Source organism: Neoarius graeffei, chromosome 28 (assembly GCF_027579695.1).
Source record: "Neoarius graeffei isolate fNeoGra1 chromosome 28, fNeoGra1.pri, whole genome shotgun sequence".
NCBI classification, from domain to species: Eukaryota; Metazoa; Chordata; class Actinopteri; order Siluriformes; family Ariidae; genus Neoarius; species Neoarius graeffei.
In genome coordinates, this window is record NC_083596.1 from 39,550,677 (window position 1) to 39,574,489 (window position 23,813).

General features: G+C 41.7%; 1 protein-coding gene across 1 annotated transcript in view; it reads right to left on the reverse strand.

The window, feature by feature from the left end:
- Positions 1-326: 326 nt before the first annotated feature.
- Positions 327-23,813, reverse strand: part of ap2b1 (adaptor related protein complex 2 subunit beta 1) — a 68,267-nt gene continuing 44,780 nt past the window's right edge. The window contains 5 exon segments of the mRNA XM_060912824.1: positions 327-1,812; positions 10,224-10,235; positions 10,237-10,379; positions 16,296-16,382; positions 16,564-16,648. Coding sequence (XP_060768807.1) covers positions 1,738-1,812; positions 10,224-10,235; positions 10,237-10,379; positions 16,296-16,382; positions 16,564-16,648 — 402 coding nt within the window. The 3' untranslated portion in view covers positions 327-1,737.

A 23,813-nucleotide genomic window follows, 5' to 3' on the forward strand; every position in this document is an offset into this window, starting at 1 on the left:
GTGGCATAAGAGGAATTTAAAAAAAAAAAAAAAAAAAAAAGACTTGGTGCTCGAGTGTAATCACTTTTCATGTTGGTGATAACTCCTTTTTTGTATTGGGCTCCATCCCATCCCAGCCCTGTCATCTATTTTATAGATTACTGAGCAAGATGGTGGAAAAGACTGCTTTCATACTGAAACAGCTTTTACTGCCAAGCTTGTTTGGCCTGTCAAGCTCTTTTCAGTATTCAGCTGTAATAAAAAGTGGAAAGATTACAGGCTGGTACATGCGTCATCAGGATCATCTCCAAATCCAAGAGAAACACAAAACACACTACGATCAGGGACTTTTTTTTTTTTTATTAGATTTATTCAAAAATGATCATAGATGAAGCAAAATCGTTGGTAACAAGAGTCACGGTGAGGAATGACTAAAGAAGGTGGAATGACTGAGGAAGTGTCATCTGTGGTACCTTGAAATATGGTGGACAGGAAGACTGCCTTCTGTTTTAACATCTAGACAATTTTTCGAAAGAAAAGAAATTTTTCCCCACAACAGATGCAATTTAACTACTTTTCCTACAGTCTGAGGATTACTCATGCGCATTATAATAACTAATGTAGATGAATGCACTACTGCACGTCACGTGATGCTAAGCTGATCTTAAAATGTTAAGGAGGTAACATTTATATTAGCCAGAATCTACAGCATGGGAGTTTCAGAGTACGAGTAATGCTTCCATGGGAGGAGACGTTGACATTTATCCTTACTACATTGTAAGAATGACAGCGCTACTCCGTTGATCACCAACATAAAGTGCTACAAAAAAAAGTTCAGGAGCTAGCACGTACGCCGGTAGCGGAGGAGCAAATTCTAATATCCATAAGCATGATACTTGATGTGAATCACAGTACACAATCACTGCATGGAATCATACAAGGATAGCCATAGGAAGATAAAATGGGAGAAAATCTGACTGCTTTCGGTCCAGGAACCAAAAAAAAAGTACTTGAAACAGAAAGCAAACACGTGGCCAAATATCTGCATACTTAACAATAACTGCTAGCTGCTTTATGGCAGTGGTTGTAATATGGAGTGTAATTGGGATTGAACAACGTATATAGTTTGTTAGTGTGCACGAGTGAACAAGGTATGCAAAGCATATTTTACATCCATAAAGTTTTTTTTTTTTTTTTTTAAACTAAAGGCAAAAGGATTAAATACCCCACAAGCACGATTAAAATCCTCCACCGAGTGACTGAATAGTGGTTCTGAATTGAAGACTCAAAGACGTGCCTTGTCTCATTCGGAGATATCACGGCCACAAAACCTCAGCTTGTGGCACCGATTCTGCCTGAGAACGTCTAACTGAAATTGCACTGAAACCGCCTGACCTCGCTGAATTGTTTTTGATTTCGGAATTGGAAAAAAAAAAAAAAAAAACCATAGCATGTACAAGTTTATACAAGGAACAATAGTTACACTCCATTCATGGACATTTTCATAATAGTAGGTATAGAATAAATGCGGCCGAGAGGCACAATGCACCACCTACAACTTTTATCCACAACACAGACGACATTTTGGCTCAAGCATATGGCTGCTACCAGAACACTAGAGAGCAGAACAATAATACAAGATCCTAGAAACAAGAAATGGGAAGGAAGAGGTGGTGTAGTAGGTTTGTTCTTGTACCACAGGAATAACTGGAGGAAAGGCTGTTTGTGGAGAGGCTGCCAAAAAAAAAAAAAAAATCTTCAGTTCTTCAGCACGGCGTCATACATCTGGTACACATACTGAGACACCTCTGGAGCTCGGCACTTCAGGGAGAGCTGGGAAGTGGGGGGGAAAAGAGAAAAAAAAAAAAGTGTCAATGACTGAAACATGTTTCAATTATCCAAATTCAAAAGCTAGCAGACGATTAAAACCATCGCAAAGGTCAGGATGAGATCTGCTCACTCTAATTGTCCAACTTTACCTGTCATTTTAACCATTTAATTCTAATTAGCAGGAATGTGATAAAATGTGTTTAGCAACGAAAAGCTGTTGTATGTTGATAAAACCCTGTGTACTCCACTCAAGATCACTTATACTGTGTGTGTGAGAGAGCTCAGCTGAACAGTCCGTCCTTACCTCGTGTTTAACCAATGGATAATCTGCCATTCGCTTCAGGGAGTCCTGAACAAAAAGCGCCCACTTGCGTAGCTACATGTCTCTTGCTTGATACCACAATGCATTTCCCACGTTTACACAATATTCAATTAGGCGCGCTAGTGTAGAAAAGCGCTACCTACACACCAAACAGTAGATCAGGGGTATTCAAGTAAAATGCATCAAAGGATCTGTTACACAAGCATTCCTTGCATACAGCTCGCTTGACTGAATGAAGCAGTTCATGGCTAGAAGACGGTTTGAAATGGTCGTTTTGTTAAACATGCGCTTCGACGCTTCAAGCTATTGACTTGTCTAGCTGACATGGACTCACTCAGTGCGTTTACATGCACATCCAAATCGAGCTGCTGTCGGTAATCGAGCCAAGGGTCCCAGCAGGGGTGCCAGAGAAATCCAATCCTACATGCACACAAGGAAATCGAGCTATTGTGTGAGGTACATTGTGCACCCGAGCCACAGGTGGCGCTACACGCCCCATCGTGTTGGTACACTTCCGGTTGTCGTCATGAAGAAGAGCTATTCAAGAGTGTAAACAAAGTTATCAGTTCCGTGTTCACAAGAAGAACAACGACAAGGACAGCAACATCGAGAGATGTTGTTCCTCCTGACCTCTTCTGCTGCTCGCTACTACTACTGTTGTCATGCCAACCGAGGCTGTTGTGTTTCCTGCTTGTGGTCTCGTCACTCCCGGAAGGGGCAGTGCTGAAGTAAGTAGCCCGACTACGTAGCTCGATAGGGTTTACATGCACCAAGTAGCTCGGCTACAAATCGCATAATCTAGGTCGCGTAGCTCGATTATAAGAAATCCAGTTCGGTTCGATTTCAGCCGAGCTACGGCAGAAATTCGATTTTCTCTATGTGCATGTAAACGCACTGATTGATTTCATGAAAGACATGCTTGCAAAAAAAAAAAAAAAAAATGAGCATACTGAATGTGTACTTTGTTGTTCAGTAAACAGGTCGAATAAACTTCCCAGATACACACAAATCATATCCACCAACAATGTCAAAAGGTTGTGCACCAACATAAAATCAAATGGTTGCTTGGTTTGCCAGAGTCTTTTGCACTTCATATCTAAGCAGAATAGAACACCGACCCTCCCACATTGGCCAAATCTATGAACGACGAGCTTGATGGAACGGTGTGATCATTTGATCGGCTTGCTGGACTACCGTCCCATAGAAAATCCCATGTATGGAATAATCTGGACCAGAAGGCGAAACGCCACAGTAGGTACCAGTGAACTTTACCCAGTTAGTTATGCCGCTTTTCCACTACAAACGCGGCTGAGTCGGGCTGAGCCGTGCCGTGCTGAGTCGGGCTGAGTGGGGCTATTGAAGTTGCATTTCGACTACAACCGCGCTGAACCGTGCTGGCTGGAAGTGGGTGGACACTTTGGGTGGAGTTAGTGAAAGTGAGTGGACGTCACGTGATGTCGTTAAGCGGCGCAAACAGTGACATCAGTGAGCTTTTAAGCGGTAGTCTCACGACCCGGATAGTAAACAATAAACATGGAGTCGTTAGTGTTGCTGGTCTTGGTGCTGTGGCTTGTCACCGACAACGCGGACAGATACTGGCAAGAGCGTATAGATGAGGCGAGGCGCATAAGGCTTCAGAAATTCTCGTAATTCTCCTTCTTCCGGGTTTCTTCAGTCCAAAGCAGAGCATTATCGGGTCCAAAAATGGATGAGGGTCAAAAACCTACTCGATTGTTTTAGTTTCCATTCATTGGTCAGAAATATGGTGAAAGAAAAACAATGCTGCAACCCAAAAACACATCCGGCAGTTGAGTCGATTCAGAAGCTGTGTCCGAAACAGAAAGGTTGCTGCCTTGTTGCCTCGCTGCCGCAACAGATAATGGCCTTTTAAGGCAGGAGTTTTAGTCCGGCTGTTAAGCAAGGGGAAAAAAAAAAAAAAAAAAATCCACACATTGTTTTTTTGTGACAGAAGTGTGAAATTTGGCACACTAGATCAAATTGACATACACTACTGTTCAAAAGTTTGGGGTCACTTTGAAATGTCCTTATTTTTGAAAGAAAAGCACTGTTCTTTTCAATGAAAATCACTTTAAACTAATCAGAAATCCACTCTATACATTGCTAATGTGCTAAATGACTATTCTCGCTGCAAATGTCTGGTTTTTGGTGCAATATCTCCATAGGTGTATAGAGGCCCATTTCCAGCAACTCTCACTCCAGTGTTCTAATGGTACAATGTGTTTGCTCATTGCCTCAGAAGGCTAATGGATGATTAGAAAACCCTTGTACAATCATGTTAGCACAGCTGAAAACAGTTGAGCTCTTTAGAGAAGCTATAAAACTGACCTTCCTTTGAGCAGATTGAGTTTCTGGAGCATCACATTAATTTGTGGGGTCGATTAAATGCTCAAAATGGCCAGAAAAAGGTCTTGACTATATTTTCTATTCATTTTACAACTTATGGTGGTAAATAAAAGTGTGACTTTTCATGGAAAACACACAAAATTGTCTGGGTGACCCCAAACTTTTGAACAGTAGTGTATATAATAATTCTAAAAATACAGGGGCGTTTCAAATTCAGCTTCCAAACCCTGGAACACATGCGCAAAATCGACTCCAACATGAAAACTACACTAAAGAAATTTTTTTTGTTCCAAGGTATAAGACTGCTTTCAATAACACTACGTTCAGACTGCAACCTTAAACGATCCATATCTGATTTGTTGTGAAATCCGATTTTTTTGTTAGGCCGTTCACATTACCAATTATATGAGACTTGGATGCGATCTCCAATATGAACGGAAAACGACCCAAAAGTGTCCCGCATGCGCAAATTGACACGTAATAAGCACATCTACGTAATACGTAAACAACAAAAAAAGTGCACTCTTCAAGTTTGCAAGTAAAGCATGGAGATGAGGCGAGACCTGGCGATGTGGTTTTTGTGGCGGCGGCGGAACTCGCACAATAATCTGATTAATATGGGCAGCAGACTGATGAGACCGAAGGTGTCAAATTACTGGAGATTTCCAGAACAATCTTATAATCTTGTAATACAGGATGGTTTAAGTTATAAATCAGTTATAGAAACTTTTATTTAATCAGGCTAACAGATCAACATCCAGGTCCCTACCAAATCCACCATTAGCTTGATCAATTCTATAAAAGTCTATTTAAATTCTGAAAACTGTACAAATGTTGTTGTTTTCCACCAAAGAGGCGGGATTAGCCAACGCAGAATAGTGACGTTTGTCTCTTGTTGATGACGTGTAGGTCGCATGAATGCGACCTGTCTGGTCAGACTGCAGTCGCATGTGAAAATAACGGATATGCATCGGAATTAGGACCACATATCCAAGCGGCCTGGGTCGCATGTGAAAAAAAAATCTGATCTGTGTCGTTCAGATTGTCAATAACAAATCGGATACAGGTCGCATATGGGCAAAAAAAAATTGGATATGGGTCGTTTCAGGGTGCAGTCTGAACGTAGTCTAAATGATACATTGACCAGCTGTCTACCTCAGATAGAGGACTTTGTTTTTCAAAACATGTCACGTGACTTAGAGAAAATATACATCACACTGAAAGGCGTTTCCAAGTTTAAACGCCATTAGTAAAAGGAGTAAATCGAGAGGCTATTTTGGTAGTTGTTGGTCAATGCTGGGCAAAATTCACAGCATTGCACACTGGAGTGAACATTTGTGATAAAGATTGCTCATGAACACTGGTGCCATCTTGAAAACGCTACTCGCCGTTTTCAAGATGGTGACGCTCGTGGGTGGACATGGTGGAAAGTTGCTTCACTACAATGACTGAAATTTCCAAAGTATTTCGCTGATTGAATTAATAAATGCACACATTTATTCATAGAAATCAATGTTTATGATTAAATAAGTCGTTGCTTTGGGGCATGTAGAACAATTAAAAAAAAAAAAAAAAAAAAAATGTACGTAGCAGTATTTCAACTGAAGGCATCCGAAGACATTTGGTTCAAACGACCTTTTAATATTTACAGTAACGTTCGACCTCAGCAGGCCGTGTAACTAAGTGGAGGGAGAGAAAAACAAAAAACCCAAAATGTACATTTGTATACAAAAAGCACTTTTCTGTGAAGTTTAGTCTGCCACTTTTTTTATTTTTATTTATATTTTTCTCCATTGGCAGCTTCAAGCTGGGTAATAGGCAGCATCGAGGTTACATCAACGTTGCCTTCAATTTTGAGAGATTCGAATGCACATTAGAAGATGGCGAATGAGAGTTTGATCCGTTTCAAATGGTCCATGATGCCTCGCTGTCTCGTTAGGCATCCTTCCTGTTTCGAACACACCCAAAATCAAATCGCTTTTTTTTTTAAAAAGCCTTGCTTTCTGGAGTTCACTTGGAACCAGAGTGAACGTGAATTCTTCACCCTCTTCCACTCCTACTTCCAACTGGCGAGATGTGCGAGTGCAGTGTGTTCTGTACCAGTCAGTCTAAATCTTTATCACTTGCTCCTGACTGCAAAGCCAGCTGGACAGTCTCTATTATTAATCCAAAGTCTAGCTATGCCAACACGGTCAAGAAAAGCAAAACTAGATTCCTATTAAAACCAATTACATCAAGGCTGGCTCAGTCTCAAGCTGGCTCGGGGATTACAGGTAATCAGGCCTTGTGGCGATGAATGAACAGATGTGCGCTAGAAAAGCTTGAAAGGTCAGTGCTCTAATCAAAAGATTATGGCTGCGTGTCAGCGTTTGCATTAAAAATGATTCGCGACTCTGGGAGCGAGACCTGTGCAAATAGAAATACATTTTCAGTATAAAAGCACATGCAGAGCCTAATCTAGGAATTTGAAAATAGGGGACAGATCCCTCACTAGTTGTAGAAACAGGGGACAGAAAATATTAACATGGGTAAAAATATCCCTCATTTGTTCCAGTTAGTGGGGACAGAAAAATAAGTAATACATTGGTAGATATTTTCAAGAGTACATCTATAAACAGAACAGTTTTATTAATCTTTACTTTTAGAATATCATTAACATAATACTAAATTGAACTTAACAAGAAAACTTAAACAAATTACTCAAAAAAACAACAACTAGCAAATCATGTAGAATGTGTAAGATTACCAGGACTACAAAAATGCAGAAAAATAGGCTTTACTTATCCAAATGCACCTGTTGGTTCAAAAGTTAAAATGCAGAGAACCTCACAGCACAACATTTGAAGTTACCTTAAAATATAATATAAATGCCTCAGCTTTCATGTAAGAAAAAAAACTATTAATACTAGTACTGTGTGCAGGCAGTCTCTCCTGAAGACTAAATTAAAAAATAATTATAAACTAATAAAATAAATGGCTCAGGCTTCATAGAAGAAAAAAACCCCAATTTGAACAGAATCTCACAGTATGATGCTGAAGCTGCCTAAACAATGGAAAATAAAATACCATTTTGGCAAAAATGTTGGCATCCATTAATTTCTTGTATTAAGTAAAAAAAAAAAAAAGTGCACAGTGCTTCACTGTAAACATAACACTTTCAGTAACAGAATTTAAGCCTACATAAACACTGACTCGCACATCATGCAACGTTGCCAGATACTGCTGACGTTTTCCAGCCTAAATATGTTCAAAAGCCGCCAAAATCCACTTAAAACCGCCCAATCTGGCAACACTGCGCACATGCTGCTTCTCTTGAACGTGTACACGGAAGTAAGGCGGAAGGTAGTTTGTCGACGTCACTGCAAGACGACGCCAACGATTGGTCAAATTTGCGGGAAAGTTGCGGTGATTGGATAGAATTGCAGCACCGCCATGAACTCGCGGGGATTGGTTGAATTTGCGTTGATGTTACAAATCGCGAAATCCTGGAGGGTCTGAATGTTATGTTTGGATGAGACCGAACGATATGCCATGTGCTTTTGGGTATTTTTAAAACACTTCACACGATTGGTTGAGATACACTGTCTTCCGGTTCAGTGACCAATGATATAATAGTTCACAAAACTGTTTTACCCGCTAAATAAACCATTCGGAATACTTCGGTCCTTTCCGATTGGTGTGTAAACGCTATATTTACCGCAGTGCTTGCTAGCGAGTGCGGACAAATTGATACGCACAAGATTCAGTAAAACGCGACTACACGCTCTCTACTTATAAACACGCGACAAAATGAATAGATACGCGAGATCACTCTCGTGCCCAAAAAGTGGATGTGCGACAGACAGATAAAAAACGCGCATTATCGCGTATTACGCGCCCTAGATTAGGCTCATGTCTGGCTCTTGGTTAACTTGTCAGACCCAACACCCACCGCTAAGTGATGTTTAAGATCATGAAATTTCGCCAGGGTGTGCTAGGATGTGCACTGAAAACACCACGTTCTCTTAATTCTAATAAAAATGTTCCATCCTTGACAAATGTCCTTCAGTGGAGCTGCTGCAGTAGGTTGTGCGCGCGCGCGCATTACTGCAAAACGAAGGCCACTCTCCCTTCTCCTCTCATGAGGGACACAAGTTATTTCAATGCAACGTCTCACGTGGCCAAAAGCAGTCCAGGTACATATTACAGTTTATAAATATTCATCATTACTGCAGCATATCAAGTGCTTCGTTTACATAAGAGACCTGGAAAGGACGAGGAATTTAAAAAAAAAAAAAAAAAAGGCCCCCTCTGGCATTCAGTGAAAAGCGTTTTTACAATCCAGAACCTTGGAACGCACAATGCTCTGAGAAGGTGAAACAAAGTCTTTATAATGTCCTGTCAGAGAGCACCTTGGAGGTCAAGGCACTCTGTAAGCTTTAACCTGTTAACAACGCTCACTAGCCAGTTTATTAGGAACACCCCTACATCCACCTGCTGTTTTTCTAAATCAGCAGCACAATGCATCAAATCCCATCGATACAAATCGAACCAAAAGCTTCAGATAATGTTCATGTCGAAAATCAGAAATTGGGGGGGGGAGATAATAATAATAATAAAATCGTGATGTCAAAAGTGTGATCACTGCAGCATGGGTGTTGGGCTGAGCCAGATGGCCTGGTTTGAGGATTTCAGAAACCGTCAAGTTTATTTTTACAGCGCTTTTAACAACGGACATTGTCGCAAAGCAGCTTTACAGAATTTGACTTGAAACATGAGCTAATTTTATCCCTAATCTATGCCCGATGAGCAAGCCCGTAGCGACGGTGGCAAGGAAAAACTCGCTCGGGCGACACCTTGAGAGGAACCAGACTCAAAAGGGAACCCATCCTGGATCATTTGGGTGATCGACAACGTGAGAACATTTTTAACATGAAGTCAGCTTCGTTGATGTTATAACTCTTCACTGATGGAAACTTTAGCGCAAAACTGTTCATGAGAACTGCTGATCTCCTGGGGTTGTCTCTACACAGACTGGTGCAAAAAACAAAAACACCACGCGAGTACGTGACAGTTCTGTAAGTGGAAACAAACGCCTTGCTGATAGAGCTCAGAGGAAAAATGGCCAGATTGGGTCGATCAGCCAGGAAGGATATAGCAACTCTTTACAACCGTGCTGAGCAGAAAAGCATCTCAACACGCGACAGCAGAAAACCACGTTGGGTTCCGCTCCTGCAGCCAAGAACATGTTCCTATTAAAGTGGCCAGTAAGTGTATTCAGGTCTTCTGACCTTCCTGCACACAAACTGCATAGGATTGCCGAGTCTCCCAGAAAGGCCTTTGAGCGCCAACATTAAAAGGCAAACGCGACAGGAAAGTGTGTGTGTGTGTGGAAATGTTATTATTATTTTTTTTTGGGGGGGCTTTTTTCACCTTTATTGGATAGGGACCGTGTAGAGACAGGAAATGAGCGGGAGAGAGAGACAGGGAGGGATCGGGAAATGACCTCGGGTCGGAATCGAACCCGGGTCCCCGGATTTATGGTATGGCACCTTATCCACCTGAGCCACGAATGTTTGTCAAAATTTTTTTTCTTGGAATATCTGCTTAGAGAGAATCTTCATACTACATCAAAACACACTGCTGTTGACGTTGCATCTAAATAAAAGGTAGATGTGCACTGCCTGCAGCATTTAGAGTCATTGTTTTAGAGTTATTCCTCACACATCAAGTTACAAAAGGCCTTTACCGTGTAGTTGGGGGTTGCCAGGTTGGATGCGGAGCTCGGCGAGGATCCAGATGCCGTTAGTGAGTTTCAGGGACTGGTAGAGCATGTCCTGGCCCTCTACGTTCCGCTTGGCGATGGTGTAGATGTTGTTGTTCTGCAGCTTGCCTGACACGGTGTCTGTTGGGGCACACACACACACACACACAGTCACACGTTGTTTGATCATATGAACTCCTGTCCGGATAATTGCAATCTGTCCACGCAAAAAAAAAAAAAAAGGGGGGGGGGGGGGGGGGGGGGGAATACAGGAATAGCACACAAGCTCCATCAGGCTCCAAGTGGTCCTCGCTAGTTTTAATGCAGTGCGAGATGCTAGAATGGGATGCGACACCACTATGTAGCATTAAGTAACGAAGCTGTAATCTAAACTCTAATCTGTAAACCACACCACGTCCTACAGGTCTGCTTTTTTTTTCTGGCTGACATTTGTTCTCTTCACACTTTAAATGTGACTCATCTGTAAAAGGGCAGATCTTTCGGTCTTGACTTTGCTCAATTTTGCGAAATCATACAAACACAGCATCAAACTGCACTAAGAAGTGAAGCCATCCATTTTCCTACAGATCAGTTATCGGATTTATCGTGCTGTGTCTGAAACTGAAGATGAAAAAGGCAGCGCAGATTTATTAGCCATTTACTAATGGAGCAATAGAACATTTTTCACATGTCAGACACTTCAACGTGGTAGAAGCAGGGATCCTGCTGGGTTCTGATAAATATTCCCCACCTTTTTTTCCTTGAAGTATTCATTTTCTTTTTTTGCTTCAATTAGTCTGTATTTTTTTTTTTTTTTTAGTCCTCGACTTAATACAGGTTTATACCGACCAAACTGGCACAATTCAAATATTTGTCCAGATGTAGCTCGGCCTCTCCAGTACATATCAAAATTTGGGCTCCGTTCCAGCCTCTAATAAGAAAAGACTTGACTTTGGGCACCCTGTGCACTATCAAGCTAAAATAAACGTCTTGAGCTTATTTTAGCATGGAATTCTTCACAAAGAGGTATTAGGACTCCCTTTAGCCTTTACTTGAACACACAACTTGTTGTACAATTGAACAGAGCAGAGAAGAATCTTGGAACAAACCAAACATTACGAACCGAACACAGAAGGACGCCGCGTTTTCCATCATACGTTAGCCATGAGAACTTCGCACACCATGCCACCCGAAACATAGCTCCCTTCAGTCGCTTGCCGACTGACAACACGTTGGCTTTTTTTTTTATACGGACCCCTGTACTACTGAAACTATCCGATGTGCTCGGGGCTCCGAGTGTGCCTCGCCCGTGGCTGTTTCAGCCCTTGAATCATCTTCAGCGCTTGAAGAAATCCGCCCAAAAAAACCCGTTCCACCAGCTTAGACTGCACCACTGTTTGATTCATGCAAATTACACCACCACACCAAGCACTGCGATTGGTCAAACGCTTGGCGCTCATTATGTGTAGTCGATTTTTATTGGTCACAAGCACGTGCTCATTGTTTACACTCTGGCTGCCTGCTGTCTCTTCACCGTGGTTGGATTTCTAGAAAAGATGACAAACGCTAGTAAATTCTCTCTTGGTCACTGATGTTCGTCAGTGACGAGCGCCAGAGGGAACCCTGGGTAGAAGGTGATCACTTAACATTTTCATATTAGCACAAAGCGCTAGAACGCAAACGATGCTCATCATCTTTACAGTGAAGCATGGTGGCGGGAGCATCACATTGAGTGCTGACCTTGATTTCTTTGTTGCTTCTCTGACTAAACAGGCTCCTGACTCAGATGCTGATTTTTAGTAGATGACCACCTCGAAGCAAACTCAGAGTTGGGCCGGATTCTTTGTTTTAATGCCGTTCGACAGGATCGTGAATATTTGGGGGATTTAAAAAACAAACAAACAAAACCCCCCAAACGACCACATTTGTAAAGCGTGGCGTTGTGGTCATATTTTTCCTACACCCAGACAACATCTGGAAGTGCAAGAAGGCTCCACAGTCTTGTATCAATTCCACCAGACAGTATCACTAAAGTCCTGACCCCTGAAGGATTAATATGGGGGGGCTGAGGCAGCAGCTGTAACAGTGAACTGATGGTCGACAGACTGAGATCAGATGGAGGCCTGGCAGGGGATCAGAAATTGCATGGGAGGGGAGGAGAGGAGAGAGAAAGAAAAAAAAAAAAAAAAAACACCACAAGAAGAGGATGATGACACCAAGGGCAACTGAGCTTTAAAAAAAAAAAAAAAAAAAAAAGATTAGGAATTAGTGTGGGATTGAAATAGACGGAGGCTGAGAAAATGAGCGAGTGATAGACAGGCGAAACAAGAGTGTTAGAAATTAAAACCTCAGTATGAGAAATCAACCATGTTGCTTAACATTTTCCCATAACAGCGTCCTAATTCCTGAGACACCACGGGAATTTATACATTTTAATTAAAGAACGATCCACATTCAGAAGATACTGACGCGTCGGACTGACAGAGCGCAGTTAGACAGGCAGGCAGCCTAGTCACATGGTTGCATAACCTCCGAAAATCATTACTCCTGTCAAAACAGACTCGCAGTCAAATGAACCACAGCCTGAATGTGCATGTTTCAATAACACTGTTCTTACTGAGGAGACGGAGGGAGGGAGCGAGCGAGCGAGCAAGGGTGCAAGACAGTGCTACAACCCTGATTGCTGAGCCGAGCTTCAGGTCAAATGAGGAGGAGAACAACAATAAATAATAAATTAGATCTTTTTCTAAATTGAAAATCATGGCATGCTGTTTTTGAAGACCGGCTGCAGGGGCAAGTGAGTCATGCTAAACAGAGGTCCTGTCTTATCAAAAGATAATGGCAAGGCAAGAAGAAGAAGAGCCTTTCACAAGCAAGGAGTGGTCGTTTCAAATGAGTCACAAATGGAAATGTGAGGTGTGAAAGGGAATCATCAACTTGTCTCCCCTCAGTGCAAAAGACCTCAAACGGAGCAGTGTGATTATTCGTAGCTGGAGGCGATCTATTTAAATATAAATACACATTCTACACCTGCAGGTTTGTTAGTTATTTGACATTTTTTTCCCCCCATCAGGCTACGAAGAAAACGACACACTCTCCAAGCCAAGTCTGTCTCACAAATGTCTAAAACGAGAGTGAAGCAGTCGATCAGCACTCGAGCGCGGAGTGATGAGGAAAAACACCATACTGCAATAACCAGTGAGATTTTTTCCCCCCATTATCTGAAGCTCTACAAAACCACACCTACATTTTCAACACTGATGGAGGTGGAAGCGATGCAGTCAAGGTCAGCATGAGTCAGTCAGAGATGATACATTTTCTCAAAAGATACCAAACTGTACTTTTCCTTGTTGCTACCATCAAGTCTACATCTTTTTGTATCATCAGTATGCACCTTTCACCTTTAAAGTAACTATAGGTACATAACTGGACCTTAAAAAGGTGCATTTACTAAGATTAGTCTTTTTTTTTTTTTTTAAATCAAAACTAGGTCTTGAACAGTTATCCAAGTTGGTTGATGTTGGATTCCTTCCTACGTGCATAAATCTCTGCCCTCAGGATCTACGATGGCCTGTAGAACGTGTATGAAAAGGACCGACAGAAGGCCCATCCAAACACGAGCATTCGTTTGTTTTCTCAGTCAATTTGTACACTTGTGCTGAAGTCAGAACTTAAAATCAATTATTTTTTTCGTGGTCCAAATCCTGCACTCTGATTGGCTGGCGAGCGGGTCCGTATTCTACGGTACGGACCCCGGTTACGGACCTCTGGCGACTCGCTCGTTCACAACAAAAACACAGTAGCATTTTTTGTCAACATTTATCTTTTTTTTTTTTTTAATAAGATTATCAAAAATCTTATAAATTTTTGCCAGCATTTCTCAGGAGAACAGCATTAATTTTACAGCATGGACAGCGATAATGACAGTGTTCACAGCGAAAGCGAGTTTTACTACCCTGAGAAAGAAGAAATAAAAGAAGACATTTCAGGAGAAAGCTAAAACCTGTAACTTGCTAACGCCGAGCAAAAACATTGCTGAATCCTGAATGACTCTTATTTGTATAAATAGGGGACTACATAGGCGGCAAAATGTAGTTGTTTTTTTTTCCTGCCATGGAAGTGCACTTGTATACTGAGGAGGAAGCCATTTGCATTACAGCCGTGAATGAGGATTCAAAATAGTATTAATTTTACAGCATGGATAGCGATAACGACAGTGTTCACAGTGAAAGCGAGTTTTACTACCCTGAGGAAGAAGAAATAAAAGAAAACATTTCAGGAGAAAGCTAAAAACCTCCAACTTGCTAACAGTTTGATCTCATTAGTTAATGAGGCCCATTTTGGACCATGTTATCCTCATACATAATATTACATTAGGTAAAAACTTTAAACCAGTACAATCTCTTCTTCAAAGTTTCACCAAATGGCTTTATTTATGCAATATAAAAGGTCATAATACTGTATAACTTTGGTCGAGCAAAAACATGGCTGAATCCTGAATGACTCAACTTTGTATAAATAGGGGACTACATAGGTGGCAAAATGTAGTGATTTTCCTGCCATGGAAGTGCACTTGTATACCGAGGAGAAAGCAATTTGCATTACAGCCATGAATGAGGATTCAAAATGGCGGCTCGGCTCGGTTTTCCCTTTCGGGCACTCTCGTTTTCTGTTAGAATTTCGTCTCATCTCGTCTTCTTCTGCTTTATCCGGGACCGGGTCGCAGAGGCAGCAGTCTAAGCATGGAAGCCCAAACTTCCCTTTCCCCAGACACCTTGGCCAGCTCCTCGGGAAGAACACCGAGGCGTTCCCAGGCCAGCCGAGAGACATAGTCCCTCCAGCGTGTCCTGGGTCTTCCCCGGGGCCTCCTCCAGGGGGGACATGCCTGGAACACCTCCCCAGGGAGGCGTCCAGGAGGCATCCAAAAAAGATGCCCGAGCCACCTAAGCTGATTCCTCTCGATGTGGAGGAGCAGCGGCTCTACTCCGAGCTCCTCCCGAGTGACTGTGCTTCTCACCCTATCTCTAAGGGAGCGCCCAGCCACCCTGCGAAGAAAACTCATTTCGGCCGCTTGTATCCGCGATCTTGTTCTTTCAGTCATTACCCAAAGCTCATGGCCATAGGGGCCCGGCCGGGCTCAGCCCGAAGAGGTGACGTGGGTTCACCACCCACAGAGGTAGCAGTAGGGGGCTGGTGCAGTGTGGATTGGGTGGCAGTCGAAGGCAGGGGCCTCGACGACCTGATCCCCGGACACAGCGGCTAGCTGTTAGAATTTGGTAAAGAAAAAATAAATATATTATTTACCAGCTTAAGGTCGGTCCATATGGTGAAATACCGTGACCTCGGCCTTGAACACTGACCAAGGCCCTCTTTCAAGACCTCGGTCACGGTATTTCACGACACGGACCTCCCAGCTGGTAAATAACATTTATTTTTTACCATGTTTAAAATATCAAGGTTATTCAACAATGCTTACACCTCCGAGGGAAGAAACAAAAACACTCAAGTCACAAAAGATGTACCATTGATCATACCACCCCACGTGTAGCTCCTTTATGTGTGACAATGTGTCGGTGTGAAATATTCAGCTACACTCCTGACCGACTTTTGAAAAAGTGGAGATTTTTCTTTCAAAATTGCACAAGTAAAATGTCAAGAAAAAAAAAAAACCTTTATTTAAATACAGCATTTTACATCTACATCCACGCATTTAGTGTCTCCTTATTTCTTCAGAAGTCGAAATTTCACAGATTCACATGCTGCGAAATGAATATAAACCCGCTCTGAGGCACCTTCTGACCAATCGGATTTGGAGAATTGTAAAGCGCTGTGGTATTGGATGCTGTACTTTTATCTGAGATGTTAAGGGTGTCATGTCTATTATCTGACTGAATCCACTGATAAAACACTTTGGACATGCTTTCAGCGCTTCAGTTCTGCCAGCACCGAGCGCTGCCGAGAGCGTTCGCAAGTCGAGTCGGTTAAAGCGGCGAGTCAAACACAATGCAAAGAACTTTCTGATTTTTGTAAAAGGATTAAGGTAGGAGGGGCACTTACCGGCGTTTAAGTGGCACTCCTTGATTTGGTACTGCAGCTCGTTCTCATTGGGAATGTCCTTCCATGTTGCCAAGAAGACCTGGCGCTCTGCGGAGACGAAAAACAATAATTACACTCGCCTTTTCAGCCAGTCCAACACAGAGGGGCACAACTGTTTACTGCTCCTTAGGTGCCAGCAGGGCATCTTATTTCATTTCTGCTTGGCTTGAGTACCAAAATAGGCCAGACCACCAACAAAGTAAGGCCCGGGACAATTTATTTATTTTACCCATTTTGCCATCCTCGACGAAGAAGACGTTGAGCGGAATAAGCACGCTGAAGTAGAAGACGTCGATGTTGTTTTTCACAGCCACCTGAAGGACAGAAGAATGTGAAGGTCAAATTTTATTCATTTATTTATGTTAAATCTTCACATCTCTTTGTAAACTTGTAAGTGATAACTCGATGATACCTAATTTTAAAAAGGAACTAAACAAATTAAAATCGCAGACTTGGTCTTAATTAGGGCTGTCGAAGTTAACGCAATAATAACGCATTAACGCGATCTCAGTTTATCGCGATTAAAAAAAAAAAAAAAAGTGCTGTTAACGCAAATTCTAATTTGGCCCTGCGAGTCACCTGTAGTTCCTGTTGAGGCTTGTCGCGTGCTGCTTCAATAAGAGCAAGTGTGAGTGATGGAGAAAGGTCTGTTAAACGGGAAGTTTCATTTCAAAAGTTTCATTTCAAAAGTAGAGCGTGATTGAGTTGGTTTTGGTATGCACTTTGCAGTTCTAAAATACTTTTGTAAAGTGAGATTTCAGTATGCTGTAGCACTGTGATACGACACTAAATGTCTTTATTGAAGTCCAACTGCAATTTATTTTTGTTTGCACAGCACTGAAGTCCTACAGGCTGTGACTGAATACAATTCCAGCACAGTTGAAGTTTTATTTCATTTTTATTTTCTTTTGTCACACGTCTGAACTGAGACACAGTAGTATGTGACTACATTTTATATTTGAGACTACAGCTCCCTAATCCATCACAAAATCCAATTTTGTGTTTTGTATGTTCAGTACTGCCTAGTACGTGAGTGAATAAACTCCCTTACCATTTTCTCTTGTCCCAGCAGTTTTTAAACAAGTACTTTTAGCATAAAATGTGTTCACCATTTTAAAGACCCACTGACACAACTTTTTACACCACGTAATGTGTATTTATTGTTTTATTGCTGCATTGTGAAATAAAATATCCAAAACTCAACTTGAATAAAGGGTCGTCTTTGTAGAAAATCAAGAATTTCAGAGCCGATTGTGTGTTTTTTGCCACGGCTTCTACAAGCGCCATGAGCCGTTTGCCCGTTTTTGCCGCTAGGGCGAGTGACGTCACATCAGTGTATGTCGTTCTGGATTGCATGAAAACAAAACATGAAGCAGGGAAGCTATCGAGATTGTCTGCCCTCACGTCTATTAAAGATTCTGTTTAAACAGCATAATGTCTTAAACATATGGTCCTGGTCACGTCACACTATTGGTCCCACTCCAAAAAACATCATGTCTAAGCTCCTGTTAGATCATGTTAGATACAGTAGCTACCAGAAGTTTAGGTCATATTTATGCAGAAATATCAAAAACTCTAAAGGGTTCACAAACTTTCAAAACATGCCGGATGACATCTTATATCCATCACTCCACACATATATCATGTATATTATCCTAACTAAATATCAGGGATGCAAACAGCGCGCCTTTTGGCGGATGGCGCCTTTTTCACGGCTGAATCGCACAGATCTGAATTTTTTTTTGGGGGGGGGGGGGGGGGGGGGGGGGCGTTGGAGTGTCTGATTATAATTTCAAAGTAAATTCTGTATTAAAATGACTAAATAAGCAAATCCGTTACAGTCCATGAAACAGGAAGTATAAGGATGAGGAAAAAACAGTTTAAATCGGGAAGCTGCGCACATTTGCGCAGTCCTGCCGCTCAGGCTGCACAAATGTGCGCAGCTTCCCGATTTAAACTGTTTTTTCCTCATCCTTATACTTCCTGTTTCATGGACTGTAACGGATTTGCTTATTTAGTCATTTTAATACAGAATTTACTTTGAAATTATAATCAGACACTCCAAGGCCCCCCCCAAAAAAATTCAGATCTGTGCGATTCAGCCGTGAAAAAGGCGCCATCCGCCAAAAGGCGCGCTGTTTGCATCCCTGAAATATATGAAACAAGGTATTGGCCTTTCAGCTGTTGTACATTACTGGTATTAGCTGCTTTGGCCTATTGATAAGTAACATGCAATGGTATAAGACGCATTTGTGACGTTACAACAAATTTTAAACAACATACATGTATTGAATAACAACACATAGCCACGTACCCTGGCTCGTTCTCTTTTGGCAAAGGCACCACCGGACTTTCGCTTTTTGACCGCCCCTTCGGGGGTCTGCTGTCATCTGTTTCTCTTTTGACAGATTGATTCGGCCCGGGCCTGTCAAACAACGTCGGCACAGCTGACTCCTCCAACACCAGTGGATAAGTTGGATCAAACGTTCGAGTTCTGGACGACAAAGTGAAACAGTGCTCCTCGAAATGTGCTGAACAGAGACGTGACCATTTTGTTGACTTCCAGTTCGCACCTGTTTTGGAAACGTTTCTTTCCCACTCTTTTGCTATTTCAGGGTGTTTTTTTCCAAGGAAAGGAATGGAGTTTCACTCCTTCCGACGTGGTGTTAGAACACCCGTAAGCCACACATATAATCCCTTTTCGGTTAGACGCCATTTAACTTTTTCACGCAAGGAAATCACAACAAAACCACAGCTCAATATCACAAGACTTGTGAGAACTGAACCAACATAGTGACTTGTAAACAAAAACGACACACCGATGTGACGTCACTTCCGGCATCTGTGAATGAGCCCAGTTCATATCCAGGTCAATCTCCCTGCGCGAAATTTTAAATTACTTCTGATGTTTAAAACGGACAGTTAAACCAAGAATTAAAACCAGAATTTATCTTTGGAGTCATATATTGTTTGTTTACAAATTAATACGAAATGACTGTCAGTGGGTCTTTAATTGTAACATTTCACTTTAAAAGCCTTATTCATTTACATAGATTTAAAAAAAAAAATGCGATTAACTATATGAAATTCTGAGATTAATCGCGATTAAATTTAATCGTTTGACAGCCCTAGTCTTAATGCATGATCAGATTTAGGGCGTATTCACACCTACGTTGTTTGGTCCGGACCAAACGAACCAAATTTCCCTTGGTCCGGACCTTTTGGGTTGGTCTGAATACAAACCACCGAACTCTGGTCTGGACCAAACAAGCGGACCGAGAGTGAGCTGCAAGGTCGGACTCGGTCCGGACCAAAGGAACTCTGGTGCGGATCTTTTGGAGGTGTGAAAGCAGACCGGACCTAATCCGACAGTTTTGCTTTTTTGTACCTCGGGAGCTTCCGTCGTTTGTCGAGCATTATGGGAAACAGAGTCTTGACACTCCACCGCAAAGTGCAAACACTGTTTCGGTTGTCAAGGGAACCTTACAACAGTCGTTCAGTCATTCAGACCAGTGGTAGGCTAGACTACAGAGTACAAAAAATGAGTAGGGGCAAACGTGGGCCGAGGAAGAAACGCGTACCCTTGTGGATATATGGGCAGATGTCCACATATCTGAGCTTTTGGAGAGAACACACAAAAATGCCGACGTGTTTGCTGTATTCAGTGAGAAAATGAAGGAGAAGGGGTTCACGCGCTCCCCAGAACAATGTCGGCTAAAAGTGAAGAAACTCCGTCAGACCTACATTAAAATCAGGGACATTCTTTCAAAAAGTGGCGGTACTAGCGACGCAAAAAAGAAATTCATCTATTACGATGACCTGGATACTATTCTGGGGTCAAAATATAATTTTGTTGACAGATTTTGGTCCGCTTACTAAAATGTACAGTGTGAAAGCGAACCGCACCAAAATGAGGAAAAAAAAAAAAAAAACCACACATTTGGTTCTGACCAAAGCAAGTGAACTATCGAACTATCCTGGTCTGAATACACCCTTAGACACAGTAGCTTCTCAGCGCTGGTTTGGTTCTGGTCAGCAACGCCATGCTCTTCTCCAAGTTTGATAGATGTGTGTGATACAAAGTGCTCAGAGTGGCAGCAGTGTAACTGAAGAACTGCAAACACAATCGAATTATACACCGTGACTCACTGTGAAACCGTGACACGGATGTGACGACCCTACGCTAAACCACAGAATTACATTTCCATAGTTTTGTGAATATGCTTGAGGATAGCAACTCGCAGGTCAAGAGTGCAAAAAGACCAGAACAAATGAGCACCAGTGAAAGATAATCCACATATATGCGTGATACAGAGCTGCTATTGTGCGTTTCATAAGATTTAATCGTGTTACAATTCCGATAATAACCAGGATGGCATTCAATTTTCATAGAAAGAAATAGCTCAACCGAAATGAAATGACTCACAACAGCAGTCATATTGCTAGTGGAAATACTTCGGGGGGTCATGTGTCACAGTAGCACTATTTGATTAAAAGGTGAGTTGAGGGATATTTATGGCATTAATATTTCTCCTTACAGCCCCACAACCATCAATAAAATATTGATTCAGAAGAAAAACACTCTGCACGGAAATGAGAGAAGGGGGGGAAAAAAAAAAACAAACAAAAAAAAACACGACTTGTAATTGACTCGTTTGCCTGTCCTGTCAATCATACCGACTGTCAAATGATTCCTGTTCCTAGTTTTCAGACCCTTTTTTTCAGGTGTGCCTTTACAGAGAACGCCACAATACCGCAGTACGCTGATTTTCAAAAACAGATGTCCACCAAAACTGCTGACGATCCCTTTATTAAGCGTCCTGCTGCATTTCTTCTGCATGATTATACACAGGCTTGGGTTTTGTGTGCTTACAGCTACAAGGAGAACGCTGAAAGTTGTTGAAAATGCCAATTCCAAAATTAAGCATGGTGAAAGTTGGCACCTAAAATCAATAAAATTTCTGGAAGAGGAGGGAAAAAAAGTGCACAAAGAAAGGCATCAAGAGAAGATAAGGGTCTGTGTCAGAAAATGGGTACTGTGGGGGTCCCCCACTAAATAAATAAATGTGCACAAATAATAATACAGATAAAACTAAATCTTTGATGTGAATACTCTTCAGAATTTGGCAAAAACTCTGCAAATTTGTGGAAAAATGGCGGCTTGATCTGGGACATGATAAATGGTTGACGACATCGCATTCCCTTAAAAAGGTTGTAGTCCACTGAAAAGTCTACAGTTATCACTAACTGTATTTTAAGTTGTAACTTTATCCACCTAAGGATTGGTGCGCTCACAGAATAATCATAACCGTAATAAAACATCATGCAAAATATTTGATCACTGTTGTAACTCCATTTTCCGCAAACCCAAAACCAATACGATCGTGTGTTTTGATCTAAACGGAAAGCCTCAGGGTCGAGGTCACTACCTCACCAAAAGCAGTAACTTAAAATCACTACGCCATATAAAAATTGAGTTATAAATCTGCGATTTTGTTTTTTAAAACGAAAGCTGAAAGTTGGGTATAGAATGTGTTTCTTACAGAATATGTTACGATGGTAGCTGGTCTTATATGAATTTCTGAGCTATAAAATGAGTTGTGGTGTATTTTTTACCGTAGCGTGTTGTGTGCACAGGGAAGGACACACATTAACAATTTGCATGTGTAGAATGGAATTCTCCACTCCAACAGAAGTTGATCATGCTTCCATTTGCGGTCTTTCTGTTACGCGAGTGATCTGTTCGGACGTTATCACTGAAAAGGTGAGTTGAGAGTTTTATTTTGTTTTAGTCTTGCAGTATAAGGCAATAGAATGTTTCTTTTTCATCTTACTTTCATGTTTCGTAGTGTTTGTGTATTTTTGGCCAATATTTTGCAACCACGGTCAATTTAGATCGAACTTTTGATAGAATCTACGGCCAGTCTGATAGAATCTACGTGCTCCGTCTGGTGCGGTAGTGATGTCCCGTTGCTCGCGCGCCCTTCAGCCGGTACAGTCGCTGTTCTTCTCATCTTTCCGGTGTGTTCTTGATTTTTCCATTGTGTCCTATTTTCTCTCACTCAAGTTTATTTGTACAGCGCTTTTAACAATAAACATTGTTGCAAAGCAGCTTTACAGAATTTGAACGACTTAAAACATGAGCTAATTTTATCCCTAATCTATCCCTAATCTATCCCCAGTGAGCAAGCCTGTGGCGACGGTGGCAAGGAAAAACTCCCTCAGACGACATGAGGAAGAAACCTCGAGAGGAACCAGACTCAAAAGGGAACCCATCCTCATTTGGGCAACAACAGACAGCCTGACTATAATATTAACAGTTTTAACGTGAAGACAGTTTCGTTGATGTTACAAACGCTTCATTGATGGAAACTTGAGTGCAAAACTGTTCATGACAACTGCCTGTCCTAAAGTGAGCAAGTCAACTGTAGTCCTCAGCCATAAAAGCATTACTGTAAGAGTCCAGAGCGTCCTCCAGGTATAACCCTCAACTGTCCTCATGGGGCCGTCCTCCACAGGAGCGATGCGATAAAACTCCGACCAGACACAGGGCACCAGATGGATCAAGCAGGTCCGAGGAGCAGAAGAGGCCAGCATCTCAATCCCAGGACCAACAATTTGATATTTCGCCATATCAAATCCCCAAAATGTATCATATTATTCATATTTATGTGAATAATCAATTCAGTCATCATAACTTGGCATTTTTAACCCAAGCAATCAAAAAGAGGAAGTTTATTCAATATTTTCACTCCTCTGTGAAGGAGGGGCTTTAATTCATGATGTTATTTTATATGGAAATCAATTTTACAAAAGCAGTGTTTTCCCGAGAAAAAAATTAAAGCCCTAAATTCCGGCATGATAAAACACAGACAATTGAGCGTCAACAGCGTGAAGTGAAACTAGGGGGGTCCGGGGGTATGCCCCCCTGGAAAATTTTTTGAAAATAGATGCTCTCAGGTGCATTTTCAGGGTCTCAGAGGTTTTAGATACATTATAGGATAGATTTTAGAAGCGTTTCAATGATTTCCGACCTAAATAGTATTAATGTATACACATTTGAAATTTCACCTTAAAAGTTCAACATGCAAGTTAAACTGTTTTGTTATTAGATTACTTAGGTATAAGATAGATTTTCAAATCTACGGGGATCCCTTAAAGGAACAGTCCACCGTACTTCCATAATGAAATATGCTCTTATCTGAATTGAGACGAGCTGCTCCGTACCTCTCCGAGCTTTGCGCGACCTCCCAGTCAGTCAGACGCAGTCAGACACGCTGTCACTCCTGTTAGCAATGTAGCTAGGCTCAGTATGGCCAATGGTATTTTTTGGGGCTGTAGTTAGATGCGACCAAACTCTTCCGCATTTTTCCTGTTTACATAGGTTTATATGACCAGTGATATGAAGCAAGTTCAGTTACACAAATTGAAACGTAGCGATTTTCTATGCTATGGAAAGTCCGCACTATAATGACAGGC